Raw genomic sequence first — 20,604 nt, 5'->3', positions numbered from 1 at the left:
CATCATTATCAGTTCAAGGCTCTACCCTTTGCCCTGAAGTCTGTTTCAAGGGTGTTGACGAAATGCCTAGCGCCGGTGGTAGCCCACCTGCACCTCAAGGGCATACACCTTTATCCATACCTGGACAACTGGATTATACAGTCCCCCTCGCAAACCACCGAGACATACGCCTCCTGACGGCGCTCAGATTTTCCATCAATTATCCGAAATCCTGTGTAGTGCCATCATAGAACACGCTGTTTCTGGGCACCCGTCTCAACACAGTGGCATCTCTGGAATTCCCCTCTGAGGAGAGAGTGGCAGCCACATTGGGGAAGGTACGCTGAGTGACTGCGACAAGAGTCATGGAGGTGCGCAACATCAAATTGCTTCTGGTTATGTCGTCCTGCATTCACCTGATTCCGTTCTGCAGGCTGTAAATGAGACTGCTACAGGAGTTTCTGGACGCCAGGTGGCTCCAGATCACATGCAAGTGGACAGAAAAAATCGCCCTCAATCAGGAGTTCAGGCAATTCAATCGTTGGTGGGGGGTACACAAGCACCTCTCACAAGGAGCTCTGTTTCAGGCAACGGTCAAACGTTGCTGCAGCAAGATGATTCTCATCGCACCGGCGTGGCCTCGCCAGTTCTGGAACTTGTAAAGCTGACAGTCGCCAAAGGCATCATGGCACTGACTGTGATACTAATATGTTAAGATAACTAACTGGAAAGGTGGTATGCTTTCAGATTCCTGAACAATGAAATATTATTATAAATGTTTTGCGGAAGAGCATGGAGTTTCTTCCATAAAGTAGGGGCGTATAGTGATAAAAAAGACCGGACAATGTTATGTCGAGCAGTTGGAGATGACAGATGGGACACTTGTTGATTATATGAGAAATTAAGAAATGGGAACCAGAGCCTTAAATAAATTGTCCTCTAGGACACTTAAAAGGTTAATAACCTACCTTTTGCTTTAATATATTACACACTATGGAGTATATAGGTGGTTGGTCTGGTGTACCACATGAAGAAAGACTTGCCGCCTGTGCTTTAAAGCAATAGCATGAAGTAGACCTATCCTGACATCATGCAACGCATTGCACCTGTTATATTAAGGCTTATGGAGCTTTCACTCATAAAGAGGACTTTACATCGGATCAGTTTTGGAGCACGGTTTGTTGTGCAGAGTCATTGGTCATTACCTCTGCGGCCCACAATGTCTGGAAAATTGCGAGTATTATTGAAGCCTGGTATTTTATGACACACTTTAGCACTGGTCACTTTATATAGGAAGATTTCGCAAGAATTTTTAATATCAAGATGGTTTTAAGGTTTGGCAATGTATATTTTTTGCCTGTGACGAAAGTAGTACTTAAATTATTTATTTATTCATCTTATGTAAACATATTTCTTCTTAGTTTGTACGTGCATGTATGTCAATATTGTACTTGTTGAAAAAGGTTGAATTTGTTAACCAAATGCACTTAAATAAAAAATAAAACGGAGCAGTAAAAGGCCTGAGGGACAACACTGAGAACCATGACTGGAATCCTCAGATGGAGAGGTATCTAGTGGCCAGTAGTGGTTCTGAAGGAGTATGAAAGGGTGCGTCAGAGGCTAAGCCAGCGTAGGCATTTGGAATGACTTGTAGTCTGTTGATCATATGATGGGAGTCCGAGATGTAAAGCACTACCGTAATAAAGTTGAGAAGCTACTAGTGTAAATACAGTCATAGGTTGCAACAAGGCTTTCAGAAGGGGGAGAATCATGCACAGTATGTTTTTACATGGGAAAAGTAACTACTGAGTACTGTTTCTCGGCTGCATTCAACTCTATTGTATTTATTTAAGGTTTATATTCATTTATTTATGTTTCAAGTGGGCTTAGGGCTATACATTGATCATGGGTCCTTCCCTTTACCTCAAAATACCTGATATGAAATGCAGTTAGGCTTGTTCTGTGCCCCCACTTAGCTGACAGTTGTTCACTGCCCTGCATTCTCATCGACTAGTGGATAGACCAAGTTCTTAGCCGTGAGATTTTAGCATGGTCTCTCACCTCATCAGTGATCATCCCCGTTTCTCTCTTCGCACAGGGAACACAGTCGTATTAAAGCCAGCCACTTACACACGCTTGACAGCACTTCTGTTGGCTGAGATCTGTACTGAGGCTGGGTTGCCCCCAGGAGTCTTCAATGTGGTCACAGGGAACGGGCCTTTCGGCAGTAAGCTAGCTAGCCACCCAGACGTGGCCAAGGTAGCATTCACTGGCTCCACAGAGGTAAGTGAGCGGCACTGAATAAACCTTGGGGTGTGTCAGCCAAACACATCTTTTGCAGGCCCCTACTTTAGACCGCTAAGCGACACTTGGATTGCATAAATCTTCCAAGAAGCCTGGCACCTCTTTAAATGAATACTCTGCTTCTTTTTTTTTCCCGCCTCAGGTGGGGCGGACCCTGCGGAAAGCCACTGCAGGCACCGGGAAGAAACTTTCCTTGGAGCTTGGGGGCAAGTCTCCATTCCTGGTGTTCGATACTGCAGACTTGGACAGTGCTGTGGAGGGCGTGGTGGATGCAATTTGGTTTAACCAAGGGCAGGTATGTATTGCCAGTCTTCTCTGAATTGGTTGCAGTCTGCAATAAACCTGGAAGTGACGTGCCACTTCAGTGGAGCCCTGTATTAGAGTAGGAGGAGCACTACATGGAAAGGTGTGCTGCCCTGAGAGAAGCGTGTGGGGTACCAGCACTCGTACTTTTTCTGCCCTACATCCCGATTGATTATAGCCTACCAGCATTACTTCATTTCGTCCTGTCCGATGCCTCTATACCCACAGGGTATTCCTGTTTGCTATCTAGTTCTCTGTTCACCTTGCCTTTCTGTCTTCTGTTTGATTGTATGCTATTTACATAATTCTTTGGTTTCTGTCTGCTGGTCCTGGGGAATTTTGTTCCACCTTTGTCTTGCCTGCTTCTGCTGCATATATTGTTCAATCACTTGTATCGTCTGATCGTGCTTGTTCGGCTGTCTGCCAAGTCCTAATCTCCTCTTTGTAGAATCCCCCCTGAAGTCGAAATGGCTTGTGCTGGGTCCAGTCTTTCACTCTGTACTGTCTCGTCTCTTGTGCTGGATGCACAGTGCCTCTGTATCTTTTCTGATTGGGTTGGAGTAACGTGCACGTTTCCATACCTCAGGTTTGCAGTGCGGGATCCCGACTCCTGATGCAGGAATCCATTGCCCCAGACCTCCTGCGCAGGTTGAAGCAGCGGATGTCGCACCTCCGGGTGGGCGATGGCCTGGATAAAGTGATGGATATGGGCCCGCTGGTGGATGAGACGCAGAAGAAGTCGATCATCGAGTTCGTGGAGGAGGCAAAGGCAGAAGGCGCTGAGGTAAAGTTGGGGAAGATTTTGACATGTATTGTTATCTACGCTTCCTGAATTGAAATTGTAAAAGCACAGTTTATGTAACAACCAAGCCTTTCTTTGTCTTGGATTGTGTGTCCTAGCTGTGTCCGTTGTCAACATCCACTGTTCATGTTCCCGCAGAAAATATCACGTCTTCACTCAAAACAAATTTCATCTATTAGACATTCACTATATTTCTTGTTGTTAGTTCAGTACTTAATTGTCAAACATATCACACAATTGCGGTAGAGTGCAATATTTTTAAAATGTGCTCAACCTTTTCAAGACCTGCACTACATCGGGTGTAACAAGCTGTGGAGCTCACGGGGAAAAACGTGTACAACTTCAAATGTATGCTATAGTGAAATTTGAATGACTAAATTAATAGAAATCTTAAATACACTACAGTTGAATGTAGCTGTGAAGCAGTAGCCAGTATTTGCGTTTTTTATGAAAAAGTTGACATTTTTATATTCAACATCACGTACTGCCTCCCAAGGAGGCAACCGACCCAGACCCTGAACTTGAACTCTGCATCTTTTGAAGTTGGCAGCTTCATGTCTTAAGTCTCAGTACCAGCATCTAGGATTAAAAACCATCTAGAGGATGTAAGTTACAGCCCTAAAGGGAAGACCTTGTAAGTTTAGACGAAGAGCTTTGGGTATGAACTATACAATGTCCTACCTTAACTGAAATCGACTCGTTTGCAGCTGTGAAAGTTATTTTCATGTCTGTGAAAACATACCCCAAGAGACTAGGTCATTGTTGTTGTGGTTAAGGCATGATAGTGTTCTTTGATCATTGTTTTGAAATACCTTTTTGTGTGGTGGTAAGTAATTCTGCATAGGGTTGGTGAATTTGAGCAGTGTCTATGGGCTTACATGACACTGATTTTCATAGAGATGAGGTTGCTTTTAAGAGTATTTTATTTTACTGCTGAGATCTTCGTGATAAACTTTCAATTTTTCATTCTACTTGTAGTAGTTTTGCTCCAGTGCAGCACACGTGTTCACGCTTTGAATATGGAGGACCTTTGAATGTGCTTGTTTATTTTCTATAGTTTTTTTTCTGGTTTCCAAGGCATCACATGCTGGTCACCGGCCTCTTCAATGAGCAGAACTCATTGATGAGGTACCGAACCAGTTGACCAGAACCTTCAGTGACACCAACAGGAGGAAACGCACCAATCCCACCCTAAAAAACCCTCTATTGATGCATTCAGATCATGATGTAATTCAAACTTTTCTGCACCAGGTTTTAAGGCCTTCTGTAAGATGGTACCAGGATACATTCTGAGGTTTCCCCAGTGCCCCATTTCCACTCCACACCAACCAGGGAGCTCTGAAATGCAATTCCAAAAACAGAGCGGGCGGGGCCCTAGGCTCTGCTGTGCACTTGATGTTCTGCTACAGCTCAGGAAAACCAGGAAAACTTACTGCAACAGGATAACACCATCCCCCATAATATGTTCTTCCCCCCCTGTAATATCTAACATTTTTCCCATTTTCATTACTCGACTCTATCAAGCAGATAAGTTTCTTTCTTTATAGGCTTTGTGTGTTTGTGTAAAAGTGACATGAAGTGGTGCAATATAAGACCCGTTAATACAAGAAAATCGATCAAACTAAATCATGAAATGTTTTTGGGATTTAGTTTTGAAGGCGGGTCAGTTTCATGACTAGGCATCTTCGGGTACATAATCTTCTGATTAAATCTGTGCTATTGATCAGTGATGAACACTCTCCTGGTACGCCTCAGTCTCGTTCCACGTGAGAGAAATCTTTCACAATTTGTACATTGAAGAGATTGATTGTGCTCTTTTCTTGTTAATGAACATATGGGAAATGGCATATTTGGAGTGACGTGAATTTCTTTTGCATATAGGATGTTTGCATCCAAACATAGACTGCGATCTTGCCCCTGACAAAAGAGGAATCCATGCAAAATTTGGTAGACGTGGGTTCAACAGTGTGGATTTGTATATCCGGACAAACATACATACACACACACACACACACACACACACACACATACATACATTCAGCTTTATATATAAAGATATGGCTTGGTCTAGGACACATATAGTTGAAGGGCAGTAAAAAAAAATAATTGAGCTTCCTGGCGATCTAGCAACTTCATTTTACTCCATTCCTAACTCCCTATTTTCTCCTCACTGGGTCTTGCAGATGTGGCATAGTCGCCCAGGCCTCCTTTGCAGTCTCATGAGCCTTATATTTGCAACGCCAAACTACCTGAGGTTGTAGCTAACTCAAGGTCTATCCATTCTACTGACATTGGCGAATCCCAAAGTATCATCACTGCTTCCTTAGAGGGAGCCCCTTCCCATGTGGCCAGGGAGGTGAGGCCGGTACCCGATCGCCCCCCTGGGGGTGATATTTAGCAAGAGGATCTCATGGGGAGGCAAACCCCTATGTGATCAGTGACGACTATCGTGGGAGAACGCAATATCCCCCACAAATCCACCTCTTACCTCCACCCTTCCCCGCCCTGTTATCCTCTGCCATGGATTTTTATAAAATTACCCCAACTACCAATACTGAGACAAGGAAGAGCAGGGATGACTCGCTAAGGTCACTCTGACCACCCCTACTGCATATTCTTACCTTATATTGCCTGCATGTACCCTCATATGTCCATGTTTTTTTTAAGGTATAAGGTAAGATTCCCTTAACCAGTACTGAGACAGGGAATCACATAGACTATACAAGAGCGAGTAACAGAAGTACTGGGACAAGGAGGATGTATCGAATAGTAAAAAATTCAAGATCAGAAACGCTGACCTGGGACTTGACCTGCATTGCCAGCTATTATAAAAACAGAGGAAGAACTCTATCAATAGAGACTGCAAATCAACAGAGGAGAGAGCCCAACCCGGGAAGTTCAGTGTATGAATACTGAGGAAGCCGAAACCAACCCTTTTTCTAAGCTAGGATGCGAGAGGGAGGGACCCTTTCACTGATGGTCCAGAGCCACTCCCAAACAGAGCAGGAAGTTGAAGGGTGGTGGCCTCGCCACATGGCAGCGGGAAAAGGAATCCCGTGGAAGTAACCTGGGTATGGATCAAAACAAAGCTGGCGATCAAGGAGTCGCCGGAAAAGCCGCTCCAGCAAATTCAGGGGATGTGAAGGAAATGCCACGCCCAGCAGGCAGAGATGAGACTGTCTCAGTCCAGGAAGCATGGCCTGGAAGACCATCTGCAACCTACAGGCGTCCCTAAAACTGGGAGGTTACTGTAAAGAGGCAAAATTTAAAGGATGCAGCAATCGGCAGCACAACAGGGGAAGTACTCGATGACAGACGGAACCTCGAAGCAAAGTCCTGCTGCCCTGAAGGCGTGAATATGGAGAAAAGGTACGTGGGCAGCGAGGGAGGGGCTGGAGGTCCGGGAAGCCGGGAGATAAATATGTGAATCCAAGTAGAAGAGTAGCTAACCCTTAAAGTACAGTGTGAGTCTGGGACCCACACCCAAATAAAAGTAAAGTAGTAAGAGGGTCTGGGACCCTACGTGAGACTGAAACTTAAGAGAAAGATACCTCTGCTTGGCAGGAGAGTAAACTAAGCTGGGAAAAAGCTGCATTGAGAGGCTGGGGCCCGCGCCCAAGTAGAGGCTTATGAATAAGTGGGTTTAAGACCCTAGGAGAAAGCAGGGCATATGGGAGCAAACCAAAGGCTTGGCACGAGAGTAAACCAAAGCTGACCCCCACCCATTTGAACAACAAAGCCTGAAAGGGCCAGGAACCAGAGAAAAGCAGAATGGTTTATTAAAGAGATTAAAGGGTTTTGTACAAAAAGACTGTATCTAAACGGTCGCATAAACAAAAAGTTCTAAAAATGCTACCACCAAAGGTTCGAACATCAAAGGTTCGAACCTTTGGTGGTAACATTGCAGGTAAGTTAAAACATTTATTTTTAAAAAGGACTGCAGGGGTGTCCCCCGCAACAACCCTCTCACTATACTTTACGGTATAGTGAGCAGGGGTTGCGGGGGAAACCCCTGCTGCCCCCGTAAAAGAAAAAAAGAAAAGGACCCTGCAGCGCCTGTTCCCATTCACGGAAGTGAAAGGGAACAGGCGCCACAAGGACCCAGCGTGAAGAAGGTAACTGGGGTTTGTTTATGGTGAGGGTGTGTTGTGTGGGTGGAGGGGTGTTGGGGGTGTGAGTGGGGGTATGGGTATGTACGTGTGTTTGCATGAGAAAGGTGCAAACATTTGGTGGTTCGCACCTTTCTCATGCGAACTTTCCGGCCGCAACAAAATCACCCGCAGTCGGATCACGTAGATCTGATTAAAGAGGATCTGGAACCCATCTGGTGAATGAAGAGAAAATCAAGAGGGGCTTGGAAACTCAATTTATTGGTAATTGACCTCTAGCATCATATTCCTAGCCACAGTATCTGATTAATGGAGAGACAGGGTAGACTGTGATGCCTGGAAAACGTAAACCAGTAAAAATAGAAGGAGCACAAGGAGGACTAGGGGTGGAGAAGTCGACCCGCCCCCGGTGGAAGTGAACATTGTGTTAAACTAAGAAGAAGGACCTGAAGTTGAAGAGCAACCAGGGGAAAAGAGTACATTCTCCTGGTTCGTAAGGACATTGTAAGGAAACCTGGGGAAGGAAGTAATTCCCCCAAGAATTGGAGTCCTATAAAAGTTTGCGGACACTTGAAAGAGAGAAAAACCTGGGGATGAGTCATTGCCGCAGGTATTTTGTTGAACATTTGAAAGAGCCAGTGGAAGGGAGCAACCTCCCAACCCCCTGGCATTTGTGAAAAGTATCAGAACCGAGAGGAGGGAGGCATCCCCTTGATCTTTTCGTTTGGGACCTTTGTTGTGCACCTATTTGATATTTGTTTAAAGAGAACATCTACGACACATCGTCTCAAGGAGGGCCATATACACTTTATTCTTAAATTGTTAGTGTGAGGGTCGGTATCACAACGGTGGACTTTGTTTACTTTTGCCATCCTGACTGGCACATTAGGGAAACCCCTCCTGGCCTTCGAGAAAGATAGGTTTTTTTTTCCCAACCCTGTTTTCTTCAAAATAAAAAAAGTTTATAGCCAAAAATGTACCACCTGTGTCAATCTCCTTACTTCTGCACTGTTGCCCCACTCATTTGTTTTTGGTTTCTTTTCAGGTCTTTCAAGTGTCTGAAGTCATCCCAAATAAAGGACTATTCTACCCGCCAACACTTATCACCGGCGTTGACACCACATCCCGCTGTGTCAGAGAGGAGGTAAGCCCTCACCTTCTCCTCTCACCCCAGAAACCACATACACTGGTTCAAGCAGGGCTAAGCACTCTGTCTGAGAGCAGGTAGGATCCTGCAAGGGCACCCTGTTCCATTATATCAAGGGCACGGGGGTGGGGGGGTGTCAGGAGCCCCCTTTAGAAACAAGCCAGTTCTACGATAAGGGAATTTTTAACAACCGCTGACAATATGTGAGAAAATGGGAAATGGTTAAAGGATTAAAGGCACAAACATTTTAGAGCAGAGTTTCAGGTAAATGGGGGGGGCACTGGGTTTGGGGGAAGGGGGCCTGAAGGAAGTACCACACCACCTCTCCCTCGCCCCCATGACGGAGAGAAGAAAATATGCTTTGCAAAAATAAAAACAGACCTTTTCCAGAAGACATTTTCTAAGACGACCTCAGCCACTTAGGGTGCCACCAGCAGGAGATCCACAGGGGTAACCACATTGGTTCAAAAATACGTCAAATCTGAACTTCCTGCACGCAAAGTGGTCCAAAAAGACCCTTTGCTGGAGGTGACACATCCTAGAAACAAATGTGCCTAGAAACTCACTATGTCTGTGTCAGGATTTAAGGTTCCTGTATACCCAACCCCCCCTGCTCTGTTTGGGAGGCAGTGTGAACCACTCGATACCTCCCTCACCAACCCATGGCTCTTTCACATTCTCCCTTTCAGGGAGAGCTTTAAACTGCTACTTCCTCACCTGTAGCATAAATGAAGTTATAACTGCTGTTTTATTATCTGGACCCATTATCTGTGCGTGCATCAATCCCTTAATTTGCAGCTTGACTATTGTCTTTTCCTCTGTCCTCCATTCTTCTAGATCTTTGGTCCAGTGTTAGTTGCAATGACCTTCCGAACAGCAAAGGAGGCCATTGTCCTGGCAAATAACACACCGTATGGGCTGGCCGCCAGTTTGTGGACCGAAAACCTGCCTCTTGCAATGGAAGTGGCGCTCAGGTGAAAAGATGTTGTGTTTGTCTGTGGAACTATAAATGTCTGGTACACCATAGGGTATTCTTAAATGAAGTCCATCGTGCTTTGTTTGCCCTTTTGAATTGACTGAACCTCTCTAATCTAACTACCATTCTCAGCTGTCATGTGTCCCCATCTGTTTTAGACAGTGTGCCCTTTCATTGCATACAACCCAAGAAGACAAAAAACTAACAATGTAAAAAGTGTTCCTTTATTCACACGATTTAATTGTCTTGATGGGTTGCCGACACAAAGTACTTTGCAATAGTACTCTGATTGGTACAAAATGTGCTGTTTAGGTGTTTGCTGAACTAAGGAGGTGTTTGTGGAAATTTATTTCAAGGACATTTGCTGTTAATGTAATTTCAGCGGCCTTGTATAGTTTCTGTCTTCCATGATTAGTGCTTAGCTCTGTAAGAGAAAAGGGAGCAGCCGTTCAGTAGTGGGAAAGGCAAATGCGAAACTTGTGATGTTGACGAGTGCAGGTCGGAAGTACCCAGTTCCTGAGTGCCAATCTGCTTTCTATGGGTTTGCCAGAAAAAAACGGAATATGCTGTCCATAGGGAAAAGCCCAAGATCGGATAGCAGCAAGTGCTTTGGGTCTGGTTAGCTGCTGATGTGGGCGAGTCAGCGCAGGAAATGGGCCGTAACAAGACTGAGCGGCGCTCTGGCAAATGTCTTGCCGGAGCCCCGCTCCGTGCTCCAGACCCAGGGGGTCCCAGGCACGACTCTTGCAGATCCTATGCTTCCACGAGCAGACCGCTTTAAGAATTCTCAGCATGTGTGCCGAGTCTTCTGAAAGTAGTCTGCTCGTTGTAACGCAGTCTGCTCCTGCTTCACAGCCCATTCTTCAATGAGCATTCAGAACTGTAGCCTGCCTACAGAAACTGATGAAGCCTCACATATAGTTTTGCTTCTGTTCAAGCTGGTAAATTTGACCTTCATTTTACAGACATCTCTTTATTAGGGTGACTATTGTGACCAATCAAAACAAGAGTCCATTAGTCACTTAAAATGCTTTCTTAATGAATCACTATAAGACATGTTTAAAATTTAAAATTGTGCAAATGTTCCCTTAATGCTCTTTGCTTTTATGCAAATAGCGAGGATTGAGTTCTATATAGAGATACTGTTGTACAACCTGGCTGAGGGCCTGCCCCTTGGCCCCGCCCCCTCCTTCCTAAAACTCTGCCCCTTCTAAGAATTGATGGTTCCCCCAAGAAATGTTTTCCATTTCCAGCACTTGGGGGAGTGCGACAGGACTAAAGGAGAGCTTGGTCGTGGCTCGGTTGGTGTTGATGTTCTAATGCCCAGGAATGTGGTGGCCTTCTGTGGGGAGTTTGTGTGTCTTGTAAGGTGGTAAGAGATATTAGAGGAGAGTCATTCCAGGCAAGGGGAAGTAGGCCGTACAAGGCAAAAGAACCTGCAACCCTACACTCCTACCCCTGGCCTCTTGCAGACAGGTCTTATTTCTGTAGCTTGCAATATCATCTCTCTCTCTCTCTCTCTCTCTGTCACTCTGTCACATAGATACATTGTACCCCATGAAGAACAGAACACTCATCTGCTCGTTGGCAGATGAGGAAAAGGTTCAGAGTGGAGTCTCAGACATTACCATCACTGCTAAGCCTTATGGGAGGCAAGAAAGTAAGGTTCAGTGGAAGGGCAGCTTAATATTTGAGGACTGCAGACACCCATTTCTCCTTCCTTAGTATCTCTTAAGGGTCAGCGATATTCATCTCCAGCGGCGGAGACTCGAAGTTCAGGGTCACTTAGCCTACTTAAGCTTCCTCTTTCATTTCTTTATCCAGCCTGAAAGCCGGGACTGTATGGGTGAACAGCCACAACATGTTCGATGCTGCAGCTGGATTTGGAGGGTACAAGGAGAGTGGCTTTGGCCGAGATGGAGGCAAAGAGGTAAGTGCCCTTCTGTGTTCTCTCTTCTGTATGCTTTCTTCCCAGGTACAAACACATATATAGGTTTGACTTATAAATGCTTTTTTCCAGCATGGGGTCTGGCATGGATTCACATGCTCATGAATATTCCCCGTCGTCAGACTGGGAATCCTCGGTAAAAGGAAAAAAATCAGTTTTGTTTTTGAATTGTCTTTCTCCTAATAACCAATCACTGGTCTCTGGGTCATAATGCCCCCAGCCAGTGACTGCCCTCTACCTAAGCCTCTCCTCAGGCATCCATCTTCAAATTTTTACCGCACGTTCAAGTGTTGGGAGTCCTCGGGCTTAGCGTCCAAGCTTTTACTGCGTATTGCGTTTTCTGAAGAGTTTACTCTTACTTTTTTTGTCAATTTGAACCTCAAGCTCCACCAATTCATATTCGGATCAACAGGGACCCATTTTGGAAATCTCGATGCCCCTCAAGGGTGATTTTTCATAAAATTTCACTTCTTGGAGAATTCCAGAAGATCTTGGAGGCCTACTTCTCATGGTCCTGGCCGAAGACAAAGGAGACTTGACGCCTCTGTTTAGGATCTGCCCAGGATGTGGACTACAGAACTTCTTCAAGGAGGATGGGCACTCTCAGTGCCTCTATTGACTTCACACGGATACATCGCACGTCGAGGAGGCCTGTGCGTTCTGAAAAGACATGTCCTCCCGGACCATGAAGGACCATCACAAACGACTTGCTGACTGGCTGGAGTTGAAGAGCCCGGCGGCAGGTGAGCCCCGGCAATATACCTCTCCTAAGAGGATATCAGAGCGGACTTCTAAGACCTTTTGCGTGCGCTCCGGCGAGGGGGGTCCAACATAAGGCTACACACCTTGAGTCTGCGGGCACCGGGAGCGCCGTTGGTACGTGCTCCTCGGCTGCCAGGCCGGGCGCTACATCACTGACGCCGTCAACCATGAGCCAATGCTCCGACCCGATGAAGAGGAAGTCTGACAACTCTGGGAAGCTTCTGTAGAAGACCCAGTTGGTTCCGACAGAGAAAGCCAAGGGGGAGCGAGGCGGTGGCCCACCCCCCATGGTGAAGGTCTCAGACGAACCTAAGGTCGTGAAGGCCCAGGTTCACCAGGCTAAGGCCTCGATGGAGGAGTTGGCAGCGTCCCTGGCAAAGACTGTGAGGACGGCCTCAGTGGAGATGGCCCCCAAGCCAAGAGTTTCCCTGCCCGGCCGGAGGGGAATCTCCTTTCACGGCCATCGATAAGACCCCTGTGAAGCCCCTGGGTGAGAAAATGGGGGGGGGGTGGCGATAGTCCTCCTAGGACGAGCTTTCAGGACTCAAGACGGTTCTCGACAAGCAATTTGCCGAGGTCAGAGCCTACGGGGAAGGACCCCGATGAGGCGGACGTGGAAAGCGACTCTGGAGATGGCGAGGAACGGCAGATCGATGAAGAGCCAGAGGACTCTACACCGCTACCGTCGCAACCGCCGCCTCTACCGGCGGACAGGTCGGAGGACATCTTGCTAGCCTTGCACACGCTGTGCACAGAGATAAGGACAAGGATGCCCTTGCCTCCGGCGGACGATCCAGCGGCGCCTGGACCGTCAGAGCCCACCATCCAAGCGAAGGCGGGTCCATCCTCCCCCGCCCTTCCATTCTTCACCTCCATCCCCTCCACCGAGGGACGAGACAGAGACAGACAGCGACGACAGGGACGGACGATGACGTCGATGACGGAACTGATGTCCCGTCCCCCCGGCCCCAGGCTTCTCCTCCCGACAAAATTGGCTCCTTTCACGCCATGATCGCTAGGTCCTCAGAGCTTTTTCAGCTATGCCCCGAAGAGCAGAAGAAGGAGGGATTCCTTTACCAACGACGAGAGGCCAAGAGGCAGACCGTGCTCTCGGTCCCGTTGTTGGACGACATCTAGGATGAAGGGCTGGCCTTCCTGAAGAACCCATCTTTGGCCTCGGCAAAGAGGGACTGGTACGAGAAGTAGTACCGGGTTCCAGAGTCTGCACCGATGTGCCTCAGAGCGCAGATGTCCCTAGACTCGGTGGTCTCCATGGCGGCCAAGAAGAAATCGGCTGGGGCGACGGCGTCGACTTCCACTTCCCCGCCGGACGGCGAGGGGAAGAAGCTGGACACCATGGGACGTCGGGTCATCTCGGGGTCGTCTCGTCAGTGGTGATAACCATTAAGGCGGCCAACGCTCTTGCTATCGTGGCCCGCTACGATAGGGAGCTGTGGTTTAAAATCGTCCCTCTTCTGGACTTCCTCCCAGACAACAAGAGGGCAGAAGCCCTTGAAATATTACAAAAAGGCGAGGTGGCTTTGGACCACGCCATCATGGTGGCCACGGACATCGCCGACACCGGCTTCTGCCAGATGGTGAAGGCGAGCGTCCCCAGATAGCACGACCCTCCCCGCAATGAGAGGCAAGAATGGACTCTCCCACGAATGGGAATATAGCTAGGACCAAGTGCGGGTGAGCTTAAGGGAAGCTTTATCTAAGTCAAAATAGGGCATGCAAAGAACTCTGCAAGCTCCGAGAGCGCTCTGTCCGACAATAGCAAAGACAGGCGTTTTTATTTACAAAAAGTGTCATAGGCACCTACACACTATAGGGGGCACATGTACATGGGGATTGGGTGGCGTCGACTAACTATATTTGCAGCTGTGATGCGTCTCTCCATGGTTGGTGGACACCGCCGGGTGCCAACGTGGGGTGGGCAGGTCAGCTGGGCTCATCCGGGAGGCGCTGTCCGGTCAGGCGTGGTCAGTGTCATTGATGGACTTCTTTCTTGGCTTTCTGCCCTAAGGGCCCATTCATTCAATGCTGCAATGTCAGTTGTCCTGTAAATCCTACAATAGGTTATTCTACAGGTTAATATAACACAGGAGGAATGCGCATTAGGTGGGGTACTTTGGCGATACATCAATACAGGGTTGCTGTTATCCTGTTGACTAGGTATCATAGGCCACGGGGTCGGGTCTCAGGGCATGGGGTAAGCTGTCCAGGCTTTGGGTCTCAGAAGTCATGACGGATGCTTTTACACAATGTTAGTGCAATATTAGGTGTCTTCTTTTACAAGCGTCATTAATCTGGGGTGAACTGATGGGTCGTGGGACCTATGAGGGGACACCTCTGGCCTTTGGTTATGGCTGGATTTTGCTGCTGGGCTGTAAATAATTCAGGTGGCTGTTCATGGCCATGTGAGCTGCGGGGGAATCATGAATGCCTGAAACGGCTCCAGCCAAATTGGGGGAGGTGAGGCGGTGTCGCTCGGGCCTTTGCTTTCTCTGGCAGGCTTCAATGGGAAGGGAGGAGAGGTGGCCTTGGATATGCCCACAATGATAGTCTTCTAGCAAGCTGCAAACTGTAAAACGAAGGGATTCGCATAATATAAAATGGCTAAGGGGTCACACATCTATAGCATTTACAGCAGTACATATTCATTTCAGAATCCATTAACTATATCTACAACTCCATTAGTCACAATAGGGTAAGTATTTGCAATATTAGCAGTTTTAGCATCACACTGTAAACACCATACGTGAGGTAGCATTAGGGTTGGTGGAGCACGCAGGAGCAACAGACCAATACGGTTGACAGCAGTAATACACATTAAACCTGTACATTTGCACTTGATGGCATTCTATGTATCTTATTTACATGAGCTCACAATACTGTCGCACTTGTGTTCCTTTGCACTCTAGCAGCACCAGGGAAGTCATGACATAAGGACTTGGTATCATTCACTTTACATTACCCCTAGAGAGGCACATAGTAGGAGGCCAGAGACCCTGAGTGTATTGTGCATACTGAGGGGGTTTGAGTATTGTGACCATGTGGTCGCACAATGACACATTCTTCAGTTCGTACAGGGTTTTGTCATGATCTCTGCTTCCAAAAGATCAGGACTTGCCCGACTCCCTTGGAAGCAGACCCATAACCCCGGTTCCGAGTGCCAGCCAGTCCCAATTGGGACCTTTTGGACCCTGTCCTGGCGCCAGTGGCACCAGGCTCATAAAGATGCCCAGTCCCAGCGCTGGAAGCGCCGGGCTCATAATGCTTGGGTGGACTTACCTGCAGCAGACCATGCTGCTTACTTACCTGCCAGTTGAACCCCTGATCCTCTTCTGTTTGGGACTACTTTTCCTGTTGGGTGGGGCAGGAGCCACTCCCTAGGTTCAGAACACTGGAACTCTTCTGGAAAGCAGGAACTCTTTTCTTACCTAGGCGTGGCTGTAGAAGGAGACACCTAAGCACTACAGGAGGCTATTTAAACCACACCCGATGGATGAATCTTGCTTTGTGTTATTCTGCATTCTCTGCAGCAGAACGCTCATCGTGTCTTCTGCTTCTGATCCTGGGCCTAAGGGAACAAAGGCTTACCATCCTGGAATCCAGTCTTCAGCAGCACCTGTAAAGACAAAGAAAGAACAGGTTAGCACTACGGTCTTCAGTGGCAGCGCATCTCTTACCTGGTCCATCGGCTGTCACCAACGCCTCGCGCTGCATCCCGCATCTGAAAGACAAAAGAAGGTGCGTTTAAAGACATTGGGCAACTTTATTAATCACGTGCCATTACTCCTTCCCACGCCGAATCCAGTGGGTATTCCAGCACCCTTCAGCTTCTCTAAAGCTCCGAACTTGTACCTGCAAGATAAAAGGGACAGTTAGTGCGCATCGTGAAGCAGGCTACAAGCGCTTACTTACGTGCTTCCAGGCGCTTCTATTCCTCAAGCGGGTTCGATCCTCAACTCTCATCAGCCCGCCATCCCCCATCACCGGAACCCTGCAAAACAAGAGATATCATTAAAAAGACTTTTAAGACATTTGAAGTGCCCAGAACTTGCTGTTCGTGCAGTTAACGACGGACAGCAGTCCTCTGAGGTCAAGAGGCCTGCACCCTTATCCAGTGAAGAAACTGGTTACGGCACCCTGCCCCGAGGCAGATGGAGAGCTCGGCGTTCACTTACCTAAGACATCTTACTCTTCAAGTCAGACATACAGTGCACAGAGGTCCAGCCCAAAGAGCCAACCGTGTGTTACACATCACCTTTGAAGATACGGCATTCACCCAGTCAAGACCGGTGCCTCTGCGGGAATCAGGTGAGCGTTACAGAACACAAAGCCTACCGCAAAACTCCCACCCAGGCGCTATGGAAACCTCGGATACCGACCAGCTAGCCCAGTTACTTGGAAAACTAAGAGTAGAAGTGCATGCAGCCCGTCAGGAAACGAATGCTCTAAGAAGGGAACTGATTATTTCCAAGGAGCGAACAGACGATCTCGCTAGACAATTGCTACAGTCACAAGCCGGACAAACTCCGTTACCCGCATCAGGGGCAAATCTTCCTTCAACATCCTCTACGAACCCAGTGCAGATCAACCTACCTGGGAATGTACCTCTGGCTCCGCCCGAACGATTTTCTGGTGACCCAAAGAGGTTTGCAGTATTTATTAATCAGTGCCGGTTGCACTTCTTATGCCGGCCAGCAGCCTTTCCAACTGATCAAGCTAAGGTAGCTTTTGTGCTTTCGTACCTTAGTGGCAATGCGGCAGACTGGTCGATCCCTCTAGTTAATCAAGATGATCCGGTTCTCCATGATTTTCAAGCTTTTCAGCTCAGTATGGAAAAACTGTTTGCAAGACATTCACAGGGGCAGGCCTTGGACAATGAGCTCCTTTCATTGCGACAGGGTAATCAAGACCTTTTGGCTTATATTGCGTCTTTCAACAGACTGATAGTGGAAACTCGATGGCCTGAGGACAAAAGGATTACGCTGTTTTATAGAGGTCTACGTGGAGAGCTCAAAGATGTGTTAGCCCAAGTAGTGAATCCCCCGCAAGACTGTTCGGACTATATTGACTTAGTCGTTCAAATTGACCACAGACTGCAGAACAGGAAGGCCGATCGTTCCAAGTTAGATGCTCGAGTATTTTCCAAACCACCAACTCCTACCAAAGGAGTAGACTCCGGGGAACCCATGCAAATAGGGGGCCTGAAAGGACCACTAACACAAAAGGAGCGGGAAAGGAGAAAACAGCTGCAATTATGCCTCTATTGCGGAAACTGGGCACTTTCTTCGAGACTGTCCGGTGAAACCAGCCAAGAAGGCAGTAGGAGCTGCAGTTACCAGGGTCACAAACTCTGAGCAGGGAAACGACCTCGCCCGACAAGAATAGAGGTCCTCTTGCCGAGCGTTAAAACCAGTTCAGTGACCTCGCATTTCGTGATACCTATGGTCCCCATTAGCCCTGAACATCCGGATCGATTACATGCGATTGAAGCTTACGTCGACAGCGGTGCCATCGGCAATTATGTGGATCATGAAATGGTTTTGAGGATGAATCTGACTCTTTGTCCAAAGGCTGTAAAGGACGGCATTACTACGGTGGATGGTACGGAGATAGCCTCCGGACCAGTAACGCATACCACCCAAGAAGTGACGCTAGTAAATCAAGATGGACACCATGAGAAGATTGTGTTCGATGTGATCAAGGCCCCTCAGTTCCAGATTATTCTAGGAATTCCTTGGTTAGAGAAGCACAATCCTCAGATCGATTGGCGAGCAAGAACGGTTCAGTTTCCAGAATGTGTCTCTACTTGTCACCCTCGACCTGGTGTTGCACTGGCAGCAATTTCCTCGGAGGCTCCCCAGTTACCTCCTGAATACCTAGAATTCCAAGATGTTTTCCGGAAGGATCAGGCTAACTCTCTACCTCCTCATAGGTCTTATGACTGCCAGATTGACCTGATACCTGGATCTACTCCTCCTTGTAGTAGAATTTATGCCCTCACCGAGCCTGAGAATCTTCACCTCCGACAATACCTGGATCAATACCTAGCGAATGGGTTTATTCGTCCTTCCAAGTCCCCTGCTTCTTCAGCTTTGTTCTTCGTTCCAAAAAAGGAAGGAGACCTTAGAACTTGTATAGATTATCGCTCCCAGAACCAGATCACCGTCAAGAATAGATATCCGTTACCTTTGATCCCTGAACTCCTGGACCAAGTCAGAAAAGCATGCATATATACAAAGCTGGATCTTAGAGGAGCCTACCACTTGGTACGAGTAAAAGAGGGCGATGAATGGAAGACGGCCTTCCGCACCAAGTATGGGCTATTTGAATATCAGGTCATGCCCTTCGGACTTTGCAATGCCCCGGCCGCCTTTCAATATTTTATGAACGATGTCCTCAGAGAGCTCATAGATGTGTGTGTTGTCGTTTACATTGACGACATCCTCGTTTATTCTTCATCGGAAACTGAACATCGGAAACACGTGAAAATGGTCCTCGAGAGATTGCGTCAACACAAACTTTTCGCTAAGTTGGAAAAATGTTTTTTCAACGTGACTGACGTTGAATTCTTGGGATTCATATTATCACCTAGCGGAGTGCGTATGGATTCAAAGAAGGTCGATGCAATTCTCAAATGGCCATCGCCATCCTCCGTAAAAGGTGTTCAAAGCATGTTAGGCTTCGCTAACTTTTACCGCAGGTTTATCCCCGAATTCTCTCGAATAGTCCAGCCCATCACCGCCTTGTTAAAGAAAAACAAACGTTTTGAATGGTCTACCGAGGCGGAACAAGCTTTCCAGAATTTGAAGACTAGATTTATTTCTGCACCGATCTTAAAACATCCTCGCCCAGAACTCCCCTACATCGTTGAAACTGATGCTTCGAGCCTTGCCATGGGGGCAGTTCTATCACAAAAGGACCCTGTAACCAATCAGTTGCATCCCGTGGCATTTTGGTCCCGCAAATTCTCGCCACCTGAAATCAATTACACTATTACTGATAAGGAACTTCTGGCTATCAAGTCCGCCTTTAAGGCTTGGCGGCATTATCTTCTGGGGGCCTGACACACCGTTACTGTGATTACAGATCACCGAAACCTGCAATATTTGAAAACCGCAAAAGCTCAATCCTCTAGGCAACTCCGTTGGGCACTATTCTTTGCCGAGTTTGACTTCATAATTACCTATCGACCTGGTACAAAAAACAGTAAAGCTGATGCCCTTTCTCGGATGGGAGTGGAAGAACATTTGATCAATCCTAAACCTGTACCTATCATTCCCGAACAAAGAATTCTAGGTGTAATCGCCACACAATCCATAGAGGAAGTTAAGGATAAAGCCAGGCTACTGGTAACTCCAGCAGACATACAGAATTGGCATCTGCAGGGAAAGGACTTTACGGTGAAGGACAACCTATTATATTTCCAAGAACGGTTATACCTGCCCAGCACAGATTTACAGAAAAAGGTAATCTCTTGTTATCACGATTCTTTAATGGAAGGACATCCCGGTATGACCAAGACCTCGGAAAAGATCAAGCGCTACTTCTGGTGGCCGTCTTGGAAAAAAGATATCAGAGACTTTATAATGTCCTGTGGAGTATGCGCCCAAAACAAGAGTCAAAAGGAAAAACCATCCGGCCTCTTACGCCCTATTGACATCCCGCCTCGCCCTTGGCATACGCTTTCTATGGACTTCATCACCGATCTACCTCTATGCTCCGGATACAATACGATCCTAGTTATCGTGGACCTATTCTCCAAGATGGCGCATTTCATTCCACTCAAAGGCTTACCAACAGCAGCAACTCTGGCCCGAGAATTTCTCGAAAACATCGTCCGACTGCACGGTTTTCCTTCAGTTCTAATTTCGGATCGAGGTAGTCAATTTATTTCTCATTTTTGGCGAAGTTGCTGTCGGTCGGCTCAAATTGATGTGAGACTTTCGACCAGCCACCACCCTCAAACCGACGGACAAACCGAGAGGACCAATCAAACTCTGGAACAGTATTTGCGCTGCATGCTACAACAAACTGAAAAAACTTGGAAAGATATCCTTTGGATAGCCGAATATGCCTACAATAACTCTTTCCACTCGGGAACTGGGAAGACCCCGTTTTTTCTTTTATACGGTAGTCACCCTCGAACCTCGGAGTTGGATCCACTCCAAGATCTTGGAACACCAGCAGTAGACCACCTGCATTCTACAATCACCCAAGCCTTTAAGGAAGCCGTTTCTCACCTTCAAAGGGCTAAAG

At 47.3% G+C, this 20,604-nt stretch overlaps 1 protein-coding gene across 2 annotated transcripts in view; it reads left to right on the top strand.

Annotated features, from left to right (window-relative positions):
- The window catches only part of ALDH16A1 (aldehyde dehydrogenase 16 family member A1), a 703,308-nt gene that overhangs the window by 325,302 nt on the left and 357,402 nt on the right, over window positions 1-20,604 (top strand). For both annotated transcript variants that reach the window (XM_069606350.1, XM_069606359.1), the window contains exons 6-11: window positions 2,078-2,262; window positions 2,426-2,578; window positions 3,173-3,370; window positions 8,543-8,641; window positions 9,482-9,618; window positions 11,445-11,550. In XM_069606350.1, the coding sequence (XP_069462451.1) occupies window positions 2,078-2,262; window positions 2,426-2,578; window positions 3,173-3,370; window positions 8,543-8,641; window positions 9,482-9,618; window positions 11,445-11,550 (878 nt within the window). The remainder of the gene's footprint in view (window positions 1-2,077; window positions 2,263-2,425; window positions 2,579-3,172; window positions 3,371-8,542; window positions 8,642-9,481; window positions 9,619-11,444; window positions 11,551-20,604) is intronic.

The sequence above is a fragment of the Ambystoma mexicanum genome, chromosome 1p (genome assembly GCF_040938575.1).
Source record: "Ambystoma mexicanum isolate Mex_15411 chromosome 1p, UKY_AmexF1_1, whole genome shotgun sequence".
Lineage (NCBI taxonomy): Eukaryota > Metazoa > Chordata > Amphibia > Caudata > Ambystomatidae > Ambystoma > Ambystoma mexicanum.
This window is presented reverse-complemented; position numbering and strand designations above follow the sequence as displayed.